Source organism: Neophocaena asiaeorientalis, unplaced genomic scaffold (genome assembly GCF_003031525.2).
Source record: "Neophocaena asiaeorientalis asiaeorientalis breed wild unplaced genomic scaffold, Neophocaena_asiaeorientalis_V1.1 scaffold78, whole genome shotgun sequence".
Taxonomy (NCBI): Eukaryota; Metazoa; Chordata; class Mammalia; order Artiodactyla; family Phocoenidae; genus Neophocaena; species Neophocaena asiaeorientalis.
The window spans coordinates 33,424-49,591 of NW_020175018.1; the positions used below are offsets into that span (position 1 = coordinate 33,424).

The following is a 16,168-nucleotide window of genomic DNA, read 5'->3' on the forward strand; positions in this document are numbered from 1 at the left end:
CTGAATATACAGATCATTTAAAATATTTTTAAAACAATATTTTATATAAAAGGTTTAAACTCTCCATCCATTTCTTCCATGTGGTGATTCATTTTCAAATTCTCTCATGTGTAACAAGGTGTAACTTCTTGTTAAAAGCTTTCTAACATTCTTTAAAGTTAGAATACTTCTAAGGTTAAATAAAACCTTTAGTTCAGATTTCCCACACTAATTTCACTCATGAGATTTCTCTTCTGAATGAGTTTTCATATGTTTAGTAAGGGATGCATTTTGTTTGAAGGCTTTTCCACATTCATTACATTCGTAAGGTTTCTCTCCAGTGTGGGATCTCTGATGTATAACAAGTTGTGACTTTGCATTGAACGCTTTTCCACATTCATTACATTCATAGGGTTTCTCCCCAGTATGAGTTCTCTGATGTACAATGAGGTGTGACTTTTGGGTAAAGGCTTTCCCACATTCATTACACTCATAGGGCTTCTCCCCAGTATGAACTCTCTGATGTTGAGTAAGACCTTCAATTTGCTTGAAAGCCTTCCCACACTGATTGCATTCAAAAGGACTTTCACCGGTATGAGTTCTCATATGGTAAGTAAGAGATGAGCTATGTCCAAAGGCTTTTCCACATTCATTACATTTATAGGGTTTCTCTTTAGTATGAGTTCTTTGATGTATAATGAGGTGTGACTTCTTGCTGAAAGCTTTCCCACATTCACTACATTGAAAGGGTTTCTCACCTGTATGAATTCTCATATGTTTAGTAAGGGATGAGCTATACTTAAAGGCTTTTCCACATTCATTACATTCATATGGTATTTCACCTGTATGAGTTCTCACATGTTCTGTAAGAGATGAGTTATACCTAAAGGACTTTCCACATTCCTTACATTCATAGGGCTTCTCGCCTGTATGAGATCTCACATGTTGAATAAGGTTTGAGCTATGTCTGAAGGTTTTTCCACATTCAGTACATTTATAGGGCTTTTCACCAGTATGAACTCTCAGATGGTCAGTGAGGGCATGTTTATGACCATGGGCTTTGCCACACTGAATACACTCATACGGTTTTTCTCCAGTGTGAGTTCTCTGGTGTACAACAAGGTGTGACTTTTGGCTAAAGGCTATCCCACATTCATTACATTCATATGGTTTCTCACCTGTATGAATTCTCTGATGGTCAACGAGTCCTTGTTTGTGGCTGAGAACCTTCCCACATTCATTACATTCATATGGTTTCACTTTATTCTGAGTTTTGTCACACTTAGTATGAGATGAGCTACGGCTGGATGATTCCTTATGTTTTTCTCCAGTTTGAATTTTGTCCCGTTCAGTATGTTTCTTGCCAGTTTGAGTTTTGTCAGGACTATTAGATGAGCTATGGTTGGGTAATTTCTCACATTTTTTTCCAGTTTGATTTTTGTCTTTCTTTGTATCAGATAAGCTATGGCTGAATGATTTCGTATGCTCTTTAGCTACATCAGGTTTCTTTTCTACATAATTTCTTACATGACCAGGTAAGTCTAAATTCTTTCCATGTGAATCAAATTTAGGAAGCTTTTTTTTTGAAGGAACATATTTTGTACTCACATTTTTTTTCCCCAATGAACTATATTCATGGCCCTTTTTCTTAGTCAGAGTTGTTTTCTTGAAAGCAACTTCCCCAAGGAGTTTGTTTTGAGATTCCTGGTGGTTCTCTAGCTGGTCATCATCTTGCTGGACTTCTTCTAAAGTGGAATTCAATGAGACATTCTTGTGAATCTTTGCACTCTCATATTTTGGAATACAACTTATAAAGAAATGCCTTGTTGTGGGGCTGAATCTTTATTCAAGCCTAGTATCCTAAAGTGAATGAAATATCAAGTGCAAATGTCCCTGTCTTTTTGGACTTGAGGGGCAAAGTGCTGTAGTAAAAACAGGAAAAGAAAATTGACAATAGTGATTAGAAAAGGCTTTGGCTGTTTATAAATATGACCCTGCAACCTGGGAGAAAAGATGAAATAAACACAAAGAGCAGTGAATAAAAAACAGATGAAGTTAAAAGCTTGTAATTGTTGTTGACACTTTTTGAAGTCTCTCCTCAGCCCAAGCTGCCCAGATTTAATAACTGCCAATCCACCAACAGTATTTGGCTCTTACAGCCCATCTATATTCATTCAACTCTCCATAGTCACGGTTGGAGACAGCTGGCTCAAGCCAAGATGTCCAATAAGAGTATGTCTCCTAAAAACTTAGACTCTAGTTAGTCTCCACTGGGTGCTAAATTTAAAAATGATATAAGACAAGTACTACAAAGCCACATTTTCCCTATGTAAACAGAAAGTTCATCAGTACAAAGAATAAAGCATACATACACAGAAAAGCAGAGATGTAAGATCATGTGTCCTCAAAGAGACCAATTGCATAATCCCAGTTCCTAATGGCTTCCCAGTACTGGTTCTAGTCCCCAGCTGAAGTATCACCCCTTAGGTTACAAGAAGCCTTATAATAAATTCCTCCATTTACTTAGGATAGCTCAAGTAAAATTTTGTTATTGCTCCCCAAAGAGCCAAAATAAGAGAAAATAAGGTAAGTCCATCAAAGAGTACTAAACAGCATATAGATGACTGAGGGATTAAGCAGGAAAGGATGTTCCACTGCTACCACCCATGATTAATAATGCAATTCCTGTAGTAAGAAACATCCCACAGTTTCTATGAGTTACCTGATGTTTTTACCATATTATAAAGTTTGATATTGGCAAATAAACTTTACACCATTCGGATTTACAGTGTACACACACACTTGTTTTCCAATAGTTTGCTATGGAGCACACCTTCCTGTCAGGTCACTCTAATTGCCAATTATAAGTTTTAAGCTAATTCCTAACTCTAAGTGACTGCTCACATTCTTTCCTCCACACATTATACAATTATACATTTTGAGATATCTTCTCAATCCATGCTTCCCTTCTCTGAGACCACCACCCACATTGCCAGAAGTAGGCAGCCATGTTTGTAGTATATGATCCAACTTCTCCTTGAAAACAATTGATCAGACAGTGGTAAACACCAGGCTCCAGCTATTCAACAATTCTCCTAAGAACTTAGAATTGAAACTTGAAGACTTCTGTTAGCTAGATATGGATGTTACATATGTAAAAACCAAACAATTTAGAAGCTAGGACTACCATTTTGGGGGTGGCCTTTTTCAGCTATGGACATGGAAAAACAGAAAAAGCTTCAGGATAGGAATCAAAGAGACTCAAAGAGAGAAGCAGATATAAGAGTCCCCATGACCTCAGAAAGAAAGAGATAAAAAGTGAATAGCTGTTTTACTAGTAAAAGAACATTACATGGATAAAGTGAAAACTGAGTTCAAACAGAAAAGAGTTATGGCGTTTGAATATATAGCCAGGAAATACTATTACTTTTATGGAGAACTTTTAAGAGATTAGTTCCCATGGAGTAGATCAATTTTTATAAGTATACATAAAGTAGTGTTATAGTAGGAAGAATTGGAGTTGCCAGCTACTTTTTCATTTAGGAAATTTTAAGTGATGCAAGCATCCTGAGAGAAAGAGTATAACAAGAACTTTTTTTTTTTTTTTTGGCCGTACGCGGGCCTCTCACTGTTGTGGCCTCTCCCGTTGCGGAGCACAGGCTCCGGACGCGCAGGCTCAGCGGCCATGGCTCACGGGCCCAGCCACTCCACGGCATGTGGGATCTTCCTGGGCCGGGGCACGAACCCACGTCCCCTGCATCGGCAGGCGGACTCTCAACCACTGCACCACCAGGGAAGCCCAACAAGAACTTTTATGTAGCATGACAAGGCTGCATCTTCCAATGTCCAAGGATGCTGGGATGGATGGAGGCAAATCTCCTTCTGGGAAGAAAGGGATCAAAACTCAAACCTTTCCCCTTGAGGTGTAACATTATAAGAACCTCTTATTATGATGATTTGGGCTGGTCCCAACTGACATTGGCCAGCTGGAAAAGATATAAAGCACCACAAGAGAAATTTACCATTAGGGAGGGGAGGAGGCTCTGAACTAGTGAACTGGTATAATAATAGGGTAATACTAGAGGAGAGCTGGGTCTGGCAGAGCATGTAATTAAGGCTATAAGCTTGTCCTGAATCTGAGACAGTAACTAAGACATGAATTTTAAGCTAAAATGACTGTAACTTCAGAAACTGAAGCATGGAGCTCATTAGACCCAGCAAATCATTGGAGGGAATAGAATAGTCCTTCCTTGAAGAAACTTCCAGAACGACAGAAGAAGCTGAGCCAAGAATAGAGTCCCTGTAGCAATGACAAAAATGTATGTATTAAATGACTCAGGATTATTTTTTAGTTGTAACACCAAGTATCAGCGAGAAAAGTGAAGACAGCCAAAACTGGAGCCACTAATGCAGGGATCAAAAATTCTATGAAGGACTTCTCTGGTGGCTCAGTGGTTGAGAATCCGCCTGCCAATGCAGGGGACACGGGTTTGAGCCCTGGTCCGGGAAGATCCCACATGCCGTGGAACAACTAAGCCCGTGCACCGCAACTACTGAGTCTGCGCTCTAGAGCCCGTGAGCCACAACTACTGAGCCATCATGCCACAACTACTGAAGCCCGGGAGCCTAGAGCCTGTGCCCTGCAACAAGAGAAGCCACTGCAATGAAAAACCTGCACACAGCAATGAAGAGTAGCCCCTGCTCACCGCAACTAGAGAAAGCCTGCGCGCCGCAACAAAGACACAACGCAGCCAAAAATAAATAAAATAAAATAAACAAAAACAAACAAACAAAGAAAACTCTATGAAGTCTCTTCATTTGTCATTTGAAGGACTGGTCCCTCTGGTCTTGGGAAATTCATGGAGTCTTGAAAAATTCAATGTTAGAAGAAACTTAAAAAGATATTGTGGACATTCTGCTAATTTGGGGACTGTAGTGATATATAATAACTGAATATTTTAATGTTTGGTGGCAACATCTAAGACGAATATTTTTAAGGGGGGATTTAATAAGCTACCTAAGAATTGGAGCAATTTAGGTATGGGACAATATGAATATAATTTGGGTGATGTCAGTCAGAACTGAGGGGGGAAAAAAATCAGGAACTGAGGAAAGAATAGTAAGAGGGAAGGCAGAGAGCAAGGATTCATGGGAACTCCATGGCAGACAGGCCTAAAATCTGACCCTGATAAAAACAAGGAAGGTGGAAGGAAGCTCTAATTTAGAAAGAAAGATAAAGCTTTCAATTTCTGACGATCTGAGAATAAGCTATCCTGTAAGGAGGTAAAATATAAGACAAAGGAATTGAAGATTTATCTGGACAAGATAAATTTATCTTGGAAGTCACCAGTATAGAATAAATAGCTTGTATTTACACAACAGATTATTCCTTTGAGGAAAACAGAATTTAAAAAAAGAATAGACAGTAGAAGACAAAACCTTAGGGACACTTCAAAGTGAGAAAGAAGAGAATCTGGTGAAAAAATTGGTAAAGGAACACTTAAACGATAAAATCAAATTCAAGTGGTATAATTCAAGCTAGGTGGGCAAGAATTTCAGGCTGATCAAAACTATTACAATATGCACTGGAAGGTTACCACTGCTGACTTTAAAGTCAGAAATTGTTAGAGGCATGGATCCTATGGAATTTGACTGCCAGGGTTAGGGAGAAAATGGAAATAATGTTGGTGGTATGGACCACAGGTCTAGAGCATTTCACAGTGAAAGGGGGGAAATGGAAAGTAATGAGGGGCAGGAGGATTACCCCAAGAGATTGGATAGAGGACAGATTTAAGAATGCCTGAATCTCTAAGGAGAGAAATTTGATACTACGGGGTCTAAGAGTGTGGGTAGATGAAGGGAGAAAAGCTGAGGATATTAGGAAAAGGGAGGATAATTTTTAAAAGCATTGCTTTAGAGAGGTAAGCAGGAATGGGATTACTTAAGAAAACAGCTAAAAGGGTTCACTGCTCTTTCTCAAACCTGAGCAACAGAGAGCATGGATGAGGAAAGATGGCTATATGGAAGGGTCAGTTAGGCATCTGATGGTCTGGTACCCAAGGTTTAGAGCCCTGTTTTTCACCTTTTATCCTACCACAACCCGAGTGTTATGGCAGACTGTATTATTGTTCCCTGTGGATTACACCTCCCAGCCCCACTGTATGGCCATTTGAATCCTCCCTGTGAAAGGAGTATACATTCCTACCCAGTTGAACTTGGGAGTGGCCAGGTGATCTGCTCTGACTAATGAACCAATAAAATGTAAGCAGAAAGAGATATCTACCACATCCAATCAGTGATTTTAAGTCATCATATGGTTCCACTCCCTCTTCATTGCCTCTGTAATGAGACCAGAATTTGCCAAATAGGGACTGCTCTTTCAGCGTAGGTCACAAGATAATGTGGAAAAGGGCTGCAGCTTGAGCAAGAAACAAATCTTTCTTTTTGTAGGCCACTAAGATTTTAGGGTCTTTCTTTAATGGGACGTAACTTAGCCTAAGCTGACTGATACAAATGGTATAAGCAAATCCCCATAAGTCACACTGGCTCCCGACTACAGTGAGTCTCCTATGAGAACCTCTCATGTGGACAGGTTCACAGAAGGAAGAGATATTAGAATCTCCAAGGTTGGAGAATCTTTGTAGTTTGAACTCTTTTTCCCCTAGGAGATCTTGATATTTTTCTACTGCTACTTCCTAGGATCTATAAGACGAATTTAAGAATAAATTATTTGAAGAATTCCAAATCCGTGCACCTATGGTCAATTAATCTATGACAAAGGAGTCAAGAATATACAATGGAGAAAAGACAGTTCTCTCCAATAAGTGGTGCTGGGAAAACAGACAGCTATGTGTAAAAGAATGAAATTAGAACATTCTCTAACACCATACACAAAAATAAACTCAAAATGGATTAAAGACCTAAATGTAAGATCAGATACTATAAAACTCCTACAGGAAAACACAGGCAGAACAATCTTTGACATAAACTGCAGCAATATCTTTTGGGACCTTCTCCTAGAGTAATGGAAATAAAAGCAAAAATAAACAAATAGAACCAAATTAAACTTAAAAGCTTTTGCACAGCAGAGGAAACCATAAACAAAATGAAAAGACAATCTACAGAATGGGAGGAAATATTTGCAAACTATGCAACCAACAAGGGATTAATCTCCAAAATATAAAAACAGCACATACAGCTCAATATCAAAAAAAAAAAAAAGCAAAAAACAACCCAATCAAAAAATGGGCAGAAGATCTAAACAGAACATTTCTCCAAAGAATACACACAGATGGCCAACAGGCACATGAAAAGATGCTCAACACTGCAATGCTGGAGAGAATGTGGAGAAAAAGGAACCCTCCAATACTGTTAGTGGGAATGTAAATTGGTACAGCCACTATGGAAGACAGTATGGAGGTTTCTTAAAAAACTAAGAATAGAGCTACCACATGATCCTGCAATCCCACTCCTGGGCACTTATCTAGAGAAATCCATAATCGAAAAGATACATGCACCCCAATTTTCACTGCAGCACTATTTACAATAGCCAAGACATGGAGGCAACCTAAATGTCCATCAACAGATAAATGGATAAAGAAGATGTGGTATATTTATACAATGGAATATTACTCAGCCATAAAAAAGAATGAAATAATGCCATTTGCAGAAACATGGACCTAGAGATTATCATACTAAGTGAAGTAAACCAGACAAAGACGAATATCATACGATATCGCTTATATATGGAATCTAAAAAAAAATGATACAAATGAACTGTACAAAACAGAAGCAGACCTACAGACATAGAAAACAAACTTACGGTTACCAAAGGGGAAAGATGAGAGGAAGGGATAATTTAGGAATTTGGGATTAACATATACACACTACTGTATATAAAACAAAACCAACAAGGACCTACTGTATAGCACAGGGAAATATACTATTTTGCAATAGCCTATAAGGGAAAAGAATCTTAAAAAATATATGTATGTATAACTGAATCACTTTGCTGTACGCCTCAAACTAACACAATATTGTAAATCAACTATACTTCAATAAAAAGAAATATATATTTTTTTAAATTAATAAATAATCAAAATGTGAAAAAAAAAAGAATTCCAAAGTTACCACCAAGAAACTAGGAACTTACTTCCATTGTCTCCTATTCCCTTGGGTCTTGCTATTTCACTCAGACCACCTTGTCTGGGTCTTTTCCCCTTTCCCAGCCATGGCTCTTCTCCTTTTCCCAACTTGGATATCATGTCTGGTTTGAGAGCTTGATACCCTATTCATGAGAAAAGATAGAAATTGAGTGTTAGAACAACAAACATTCCAGAAATCAAGCCCTACCATTTAAGCTTCAGAGCTTTTAAAGGATAAAAGAACACATGGCTTCTGAAATTTCACAGTGCAGATGTCCATGTACCCCATCTGAGTAGATCCTCCATTTTCAAGGCAGAGGAGCACAAGTATTCTGGCTAGTACCCAAAAGGGATTAAAACTCTTTGATTCATAAAAATTAAGGATAAACTTATCCAAGGACTTCAGAGAGAAGGCATCACAGTAGGCACACTTTGAATTACTTTGTCCTTACCCATTGAGGCTAGGTTGCTGTAATTCTCCAGCATCACATCCTTGTACAGGCTCTTTTGAGCAGGATCTAGTTGCTCCCATTCCTTCTTGGTAAAGGCCATAGTCACATCTTTGAATGTTACCGATCCCTGTAACAGCACATTCCTAGTTCAGTCCAATGTTATCCACATCAGTGAAAGATGCAGACAAGATAATAATGACTTTCTCTTACCTTGACCATTCACTGATGATCATAATGTTATACATGGGGCTTATTTTTTACCCAATTTTGCATTTTTGTTTTTGAGAGACAAAAATCATATTAAGAAATGTCCCTATAATGGACTCAATGTTTGTGTCCCCCCAGTTCGTTGTTGAAACCTTGCCCTCCAATGTGATGATATTAGGAGATAGGGTCTTTGGGAGATAATTAGGATTCAATGAGATCATGAGAGGGGAGACTTCATGAATGGGATCAGTGCCCTTATAAGAGTCACGAGAGAGCTTGCTTCCTGTCTCTGCTCTTTCTGCCAAGTAAGGATCCAACAAGAAGTCTGAAACCTGGAAGAGGGCTGTCGCCAGATCCCGACCCGATGTCGGACTTCTAGCCTCCAGAACTGTCAGAAACAAATTTCTGTTGTTTATAAGCCACTTAGTCTATGGTAGTTTGAAAAAAAACTCCTATTATTATCAGAGAGAAAGACAATTACAACAAACAAACAAACCAGAATCAGTCTTCATCTTTTCTTCTATAACTAAAGACTATGGAGTAGTGTTTATAGAGTTCTGAGGTAGAAGAATTGAGACCCTTGGTTTTTATGACCAGTCAAAAAATCATTTATGTTTGGAAGCAAAAGTAAGGTATTTTAGGCATGTAAGGATGCAGAAAGTATATTACCTATGTACTTTAGAAATAAAGAGAAGGAGGGAGGGAGAAACTGGGAATGTGGTAGGAAGAGGAGAGACAGGAGGAGGAGTAGAAGAGGAATTATTTTTAAAAGAAGGAAAATTGGATCAGAGTAAAGATTTCAAGATTGGGAAAGACTTAAGCATATACAAGAGAGAACCATGAATAATAAAACCAGTAAAATGTCTAGTTACATCCAAGTAACTTGATAACGTTCTGGTGCAATTGTTATAAAAGTAACCTTGAAATCAAGAGGCATGATGTAAGAAAAATAAGCAGGCATATAACTGGTTGGGGACAGGGGAGAAATTAAAGCATGTTAAACTTCTCCTCTTATTAGGCAGCTACTGGAGAATTCTGAAACTGATAAGTATACATTCAAACATGTCTGTTTAACATTTGAAGATCACCCCTGACCGCCATAAACCACCAATAAATTAGCTGCATGTGTCACCAATCTCTGACCTCACAAACGTCCAGTCACTGATTCCTGTAACTCCCGCCATTCATTGTCACTGGCCTCCCAATCACTGAGCCAGCATGGCCCTTCCTAATCACTAAGCCTATAATTCCAAAATTACTGATCCCAACAAACTCCCAATCACTAACAGCAACAGATCTCCCCAGTCACTCACCGCACAAACACTCTGATTACATATTCCCACAGGTTCCTCAACTATTGATACCAGTGGAACATATCAATCTCCATCTCTGATATCACCCCAAATCCTATCAATCTCCAGTCACTGATGCCAACAGAACTTTCAAACAGTGGCTTTTACAGAAACTCTAATCACTGCCAGTAAACTTCACTACATGCTCACCCTCTTTAGCCATTCCCTTTGCCTGCTTGCTTTAACCAAAACCTACCTGTCTCTTGAGGACTCTGTTCCCTTACAGTGATCCCCGTGGAGGTTGTTTGCCCACCTCCACCCCAACCCATGTACCTCAGGGCCTGAAAATGAAGTAAATTATACTTTCAACAGTTTTTCACTCATCCTTCAAAATCCCTATGTCGTTTAGAGTATCACCAGACTTTAACCCATTAATAGTCTGGTTTGATGATTCACTAGAAGGACTCACAGGGTTCAGCATAGAGCTGTACTCATAGCTATGGTTTAGCACAGCAAAAGAATTCAGTGCAAAATCAGCTAAGGAAAAAGCTGCATGAGGTGAAGTCCAGAGGAAGCCAGGAACAAGTTTCCAAGAGTCCTCTCCCAGTAGAGTCACACAGTACATACTTAATTCTTTCAGAAATGAGTTGTGCTAACACATGTGAAATGTTGTTTACCAAACGATGCTACTAACAAGGGCTTAACTTCCAAAATATACAAACAGCTCATAGAACTCAATAAAAAAAAATAATAAAAAAATAGGCAGAAAACCTAAATGGACATTTCTCCAAAGAAGACATAAAGATGGCCAATAGGCACATGAAAAAATATTCAACGTTGCTAATTATTAGAGAAATGCAAATCAAAACTACAATGAGGTATTGCCTCACACTGGTCAGAACGGCCATCATTAAAAAGTCTACAAATAATAAATTCTGGAGAGGGTGTGGAGAAAAGGGAACCCTCCTACACTATTGGTAGGAATGTAAATTGGTACAGCCACTATGGAGAACAGTATGGAGGCTCCTTAAGAAACTAAAAATAGAGTTGTCATAGGTTCCAGCAATCCCACTACTCTTGGGCATATATTCAGAAAAGATGAAAACTCTAATTCGAAAAGATACATGCACCCCTATGTTCACTGCAGCACTATTTACAATGGCCAAGACATGGAAACAACCTAAATGTCTGTTGACAGATGAATGCATAAAGAAGATGTGGTGTATATATATACATATATATATATATACATATACACACACACACACACACACACACAATGGAATACCACTTATCCATATAAAAGAATGAAATAATACCATTTGCAGCAACATGGATGGACCTAGAGATTATCATACTAAGTGAAGTAAGTCAGTCAAACACCATATGATATCACTTATATGTGGAATCTAAAATATGACACAAATGAACTTATTTACAAAACAGAAACAGACTCACAGACATTGAAAACAAACGTAGATTACCAAAGGGGAAAGGGGGTGGGGGAGGGATAAATTAGGAGTTTGGGATTCGCAGATACAAACTACTATATATAAAATAGATAAACAACAAGATCCTACTGTATAGCACAGGGAATTATATTCAATGTCTTGTAATAAACCATAATGGAAAAGAATATGAAAAAGAATATATGTATATATATATTTTTTTCACTTTGCTGTACACTAGAAACTAACACAACATCGTAAATCAACTATACTTCAATTTAAAAAAATGTTGTTTACCAATGCTTGGTAAACAACATTTTTAGGGGTTGGTCAAATAGCCTCTCTCTGCCTAGCATATACAAAAGTCCCAGATTCCCAGAAGGAAATCAGGCATTCAGCATAAACCACATTGTTCACATGGTTTAGGCACAGTGAGCCACTTTTAAAATTCCTGGGAATAGTGGGAACTCTCCTGAAACCTAAGTTCTCGGATGTTAGCCAAAGGTTAACCTTGCAATCAGACCTTTCTAAGGACAGCTGTTTCAGGTCTTTCATGTCAACTTTTCTGCAGTCATCCTCCCTCATTCACTGAAAACTTTTAACACCAGATCCCTTTTCACCACAGTCCTGCACTATCTCTATATCGATGCAGAAGAGCCTTTCAACATCCTGGCCTATTGTAAACCATCATCATCATCTCTTCGCTTTAACTACTGCAATAAGCTACTAACTGACCTCCCTGCACCTCTGCACGCAGCCCGGGACAATCCAGTCTAACTACCAAAGGCACCGTAATCGCTGGCTCCCCTAGACATTCCCAGTTGCGACCCCCACAGACTCCCCAATCTTTGATACACCCCCAAAGCCCCCATTTCTGATCCCCATGGCCTCCCAAACTCTGACTTTCCAGGGACCGCCACAGACCCCTCCCCTCCAACCACTGTCACCGTATATCCCTCAAACACTGATTTCCTCAAACTGCAGCAGTCACGGACTCCACAGACACCTCCCGAGCACTACTCCATAGATCCCTGAGTGTGCTAACACCATCCCCCCACCCCTGCAAGAGGCCCTCCAGTACCGACTCCAACTCCCGAATCACCTATCTTCACAGACTACAGTAACCCTCCAGTCACTGACGCCCGATTCGACCGCAGCTGACCACCAGACCACCCCTCCGCATCATCGCGCTCACCGCGGCGCTGCCCCCGGGCTCCGACACAGCCATCTCCGGGGAACACCCGGCCTGTCCAGCTGTCCCTACACTCCTCCTCCGGTCCGCGGTCTCTGGCTTTGTCAGGATCAGGGGGCAGGCGGAGGCCGATATGGCGGCCCCCCAGAGCGCGGCCTCTGCCAGTTCGGCAGCTGCGATAGCGCCGCCCCTGGGTATCCGCCCGGGCGCGGCCATCTTGACCGAGTCGCCGCCGTACAGTGGGGACCTGGCGCTCTCGGTGGGCTCAGAGGTGGGTGGCCCGGCTAGCTGAGATGGTCTCGCAGTGGTGAGGTGCAAGCGGGCAAAACCTGGCTCGCAGACTGCTCCCTGCGGAGTGCTTCACTGTGCCTGACAACCCACCCCCGGCGCTCAAAGGTTTCAACACTTGAGGACAGAATTTGGAGTTGCTTTTCCCAGTAAGTGCAGCCAGCTGCGGGGAAACCGGGAATCGCACTGCTGACTCCAGAAAGCTGGGATAATGAGAGAAATTGGAGGGAAAAAGAAAAAGTCTAATAGGGCAGATGCCATTGTTTTATAGAGAGAGAACGCTAATCTTTGAAATATATGTCTTTTCATTTATGGTATAAGAACAATGAGAAAACATGAAGCATCAGATTAAGTGAATACATCAATCCTCAGGGAGAACCAGAGTTTGATGGTGATGTTTCAGCCAAATAATCAAGCCCAAATTATCAAGCAATTGGAGTAGAAATAGTTTCTCAATGGGCCAGTTCATGTACAAACTTCGTTCATTTAACAGTTATTTGTTGAGCGTTTATACTATATGCAGACTAGGTTGCTTGGGTTTGCTAGGTAATGAGAAAACTGGAAATTCAGACACAGCCTTTGTTCACCCTTGTGGAATTTACAATGAGGCAGAGGGCTGGTAAAGTTATCACAAATATATTGTTCTTTTTTCCAGAGCCAAACATACCCTGTTTTGCACCTTCAACTTATACGTGCTAAAAAAAAAAAACTCAAAATACAACGGAGTAAATTAGAAGATCTAATTGGCTTTATTCAACAATTCATCAATGGGGCAGCATCCTATCTAGCAAACAGAAAGGCCATCTGAGGAGCTGTACAAAATGGGGAGCTTTTAAAGGCAGAAAGGGGCTGGGACAGGGGAGTCAAAAACAAAACAAAGGATTATTTCAAGCAAGGTCACTTTCCTTTGAGGAAAAGTGCGGGGGGTGTTCCCAGGCCCAGCAATGCTTTCCTAGTCTTCTGACATCAACTCTAGGGCTTAGCAAAGTATGTTGTAAATATTATGATGCATAGAATCCTAATATGGCCCCCATTAACTCTGCTCCCTAGTGTAATACCTTTGTGAGATCTCCTAACTTTCAATGCAGGAGGAACCTGTGGTTTGATGGAATATTACTTCCATGATTAGATCCTAAATCAGTTGACTCTGAGTTGATAAAAATGGAGATAATCTTGGTGGGGCTGATTTAATCGGGTGAGCCCTTCAAAGTGGCTATGCCCTTCCAGAAGTCAGAAATTCCAAACGTGAGAAGGCCTGTGGAAGGAGCCATATGGCAAGGACCTGAGAGCAGCGGCTGAGGACTGAGAGTGCTTTTTGGTCTACCACTGGCAAGACAACATGGACTTCAGTCCCACAACTGCAGAGCAAATGTTTCTGACAAAAACCTGAGGGAGCTTGGAAGGATATCCTTCTCTAGTGGAGCCCGAGATGAGGACACAATCACCCAACACCTTGATTTCAACTTTGTGTGCCCTTGAACAGAGCCCAGCCATACAATGCCCAGACTTCTGATGTCCTGAAACACTGATACAATAAATCTGTATTGTTTTAATCCAGGAATTACTGACAATTTGCTCTGCAGCAATAGAAGACTAAGGACTCAGAGAAAATTGAAGGATAATTGTGATTGAGATTCCTCTTCATCTACTGGAGACACAGCACCTCCCCTGTGTCCCTGACAGAGCATCTTTGAGCCTCACCTTCTGGGTGTGAGCAGTTGATGCCCATCCTCCTCAGATAAAGTCCTGACTTTGTCCTTACAGTACAGTCCAAAGAGGTCCATTACTTACATTAAAAAAAATAACTCGGGCTTCCCTGGTGGCGCAGTGGTTGAGAGTCTGCCTGCCGATGCAGGGGACACGGGTTCGTGCCCCGGTCCGGGAAGCTCCCACCTGCCGCGGAGTGGCTGGGCCCGTGAGCCATGGCCGCTGAGCCTGCGCATCTGGAGCCTGTGCTCCGCAATGGGAGAGGCCACAACAGTGAGAGGCCCACGTACCGCGAAAACCACCCCCCCAAAAAAATTCTACTTTCTATCTGATCCCAGCTAGTTGTGAGAGAAGAGAGGCAGTCCAGTTTCTCCAGACTTTGCTTTAACAATATCAGTGTTTCTTCACCAATCCAAACAAGTTCCAACCTATCTATAAACAAAATGCTGTTCTCTATTGTAACAGCTCTCCAAGCCCTTGATTCTAGTAATTAACTAATCATCCTCATATGGCCCTTAGGGGGCGGTATTCAGAGACAGAAGTGGGTGGAAAAGCATAGGAAAGGCAGGATGTGGATATTCCCTGCACTGAAGAGGAGGAAGGGAAGCAAGGGAGAGGGGAGAGAAATGAAGAAGATGAACGAGGTTGGTGAAAATAGGTCATGGAATGGTGACGAGGAACTTTCAATCTACCAGAGGAGTTCCATCATTTCTTGGCATGGCAGAGTCCGTCAGTTTCCAGGCTCAGGATAAATAGTGAAAGAGTGAATCTTCTTTTTCTTTTCCTTTTGGCCACACTGCGCTGCATGCTAGATCTTAGTTCCCTGACCAGGGATGGAAGCTGCGTCCCCTGCAGTGGAAGCATGGAGTCTTAACTACTGGACCACCACAGAAGTCCCCAAAGAGTGAATCTAACACTTGAATCAATTTTGTCAAGACGGTAAGGATCAGTGTGTGGGTTGTACACTTACATGTGAGTTTTTGTGTATGTGCAGACATTTTCAACTGAGTAAAACAATTGTCATATCAAAGAAAGCCCAGGAAATTGTCTCTGCTTTCCATGATCTCTACTACCTCTCCTGGTCTCATGAGATTCCACCATCTGCACAATTTTAGGTACCTGACTTAGAAACTCTGTTCCCTCCATTAGCCTGTAGTCTGGCTCTTGACTATAAAGACTTTCTTACAATAGTCTCTAGGAAATGTCCTACCAATGGACCTTGTGTGAGACTTGTCCAGAGAAGTTAAGAGAACTGTGTGATCCCACCTATCAATGTTTTCTCATGCATGCATTCAATAATTCATTTTCCACCTGTAGATATCTATTGAACATCTATAATGTGCCAGGTACTAGGCCAGGTATTGTGGATACAATAATGGGAAAAATCTTGAAACATGGGTCCCATTCAGGGAACTTAGGATGCAGGGGAGGAGACGAGTATTATTCAAATGAGCACACA

At 40.8% G+C, this 16,168-nt stretch overlaps 1 protein-coding gene across 1 annotated transcript in view; it reads right to left on the reverse strand.

Moving 5' to 3' along the window:
* The window catches only part of ZFP37 (ZFP37 zinc finger protein), a 37,521-nt gene extending 24,707 nt beyond the window's left edge, over positions 1-12,814 (reverse strand). The window contains 4 exon segments of the mRNA XM_024762379.1: positions 218-1,724; positions 8,132-8,266; positions 8,576-8,702; positions 12,718-12,814. Of these exon segments, the coding sequence (XP_024618147.1) occupies positions 218-1,724; positions 8,132-8,266; positions 8,576-8,702; positions 12,718-12,750 (1,802 nt within the window). The 5' untranslated portion in view covers positions 12,751-12,814.
* Positions 12,815-16,168: the final 3,354 nt, after the last annotated feature.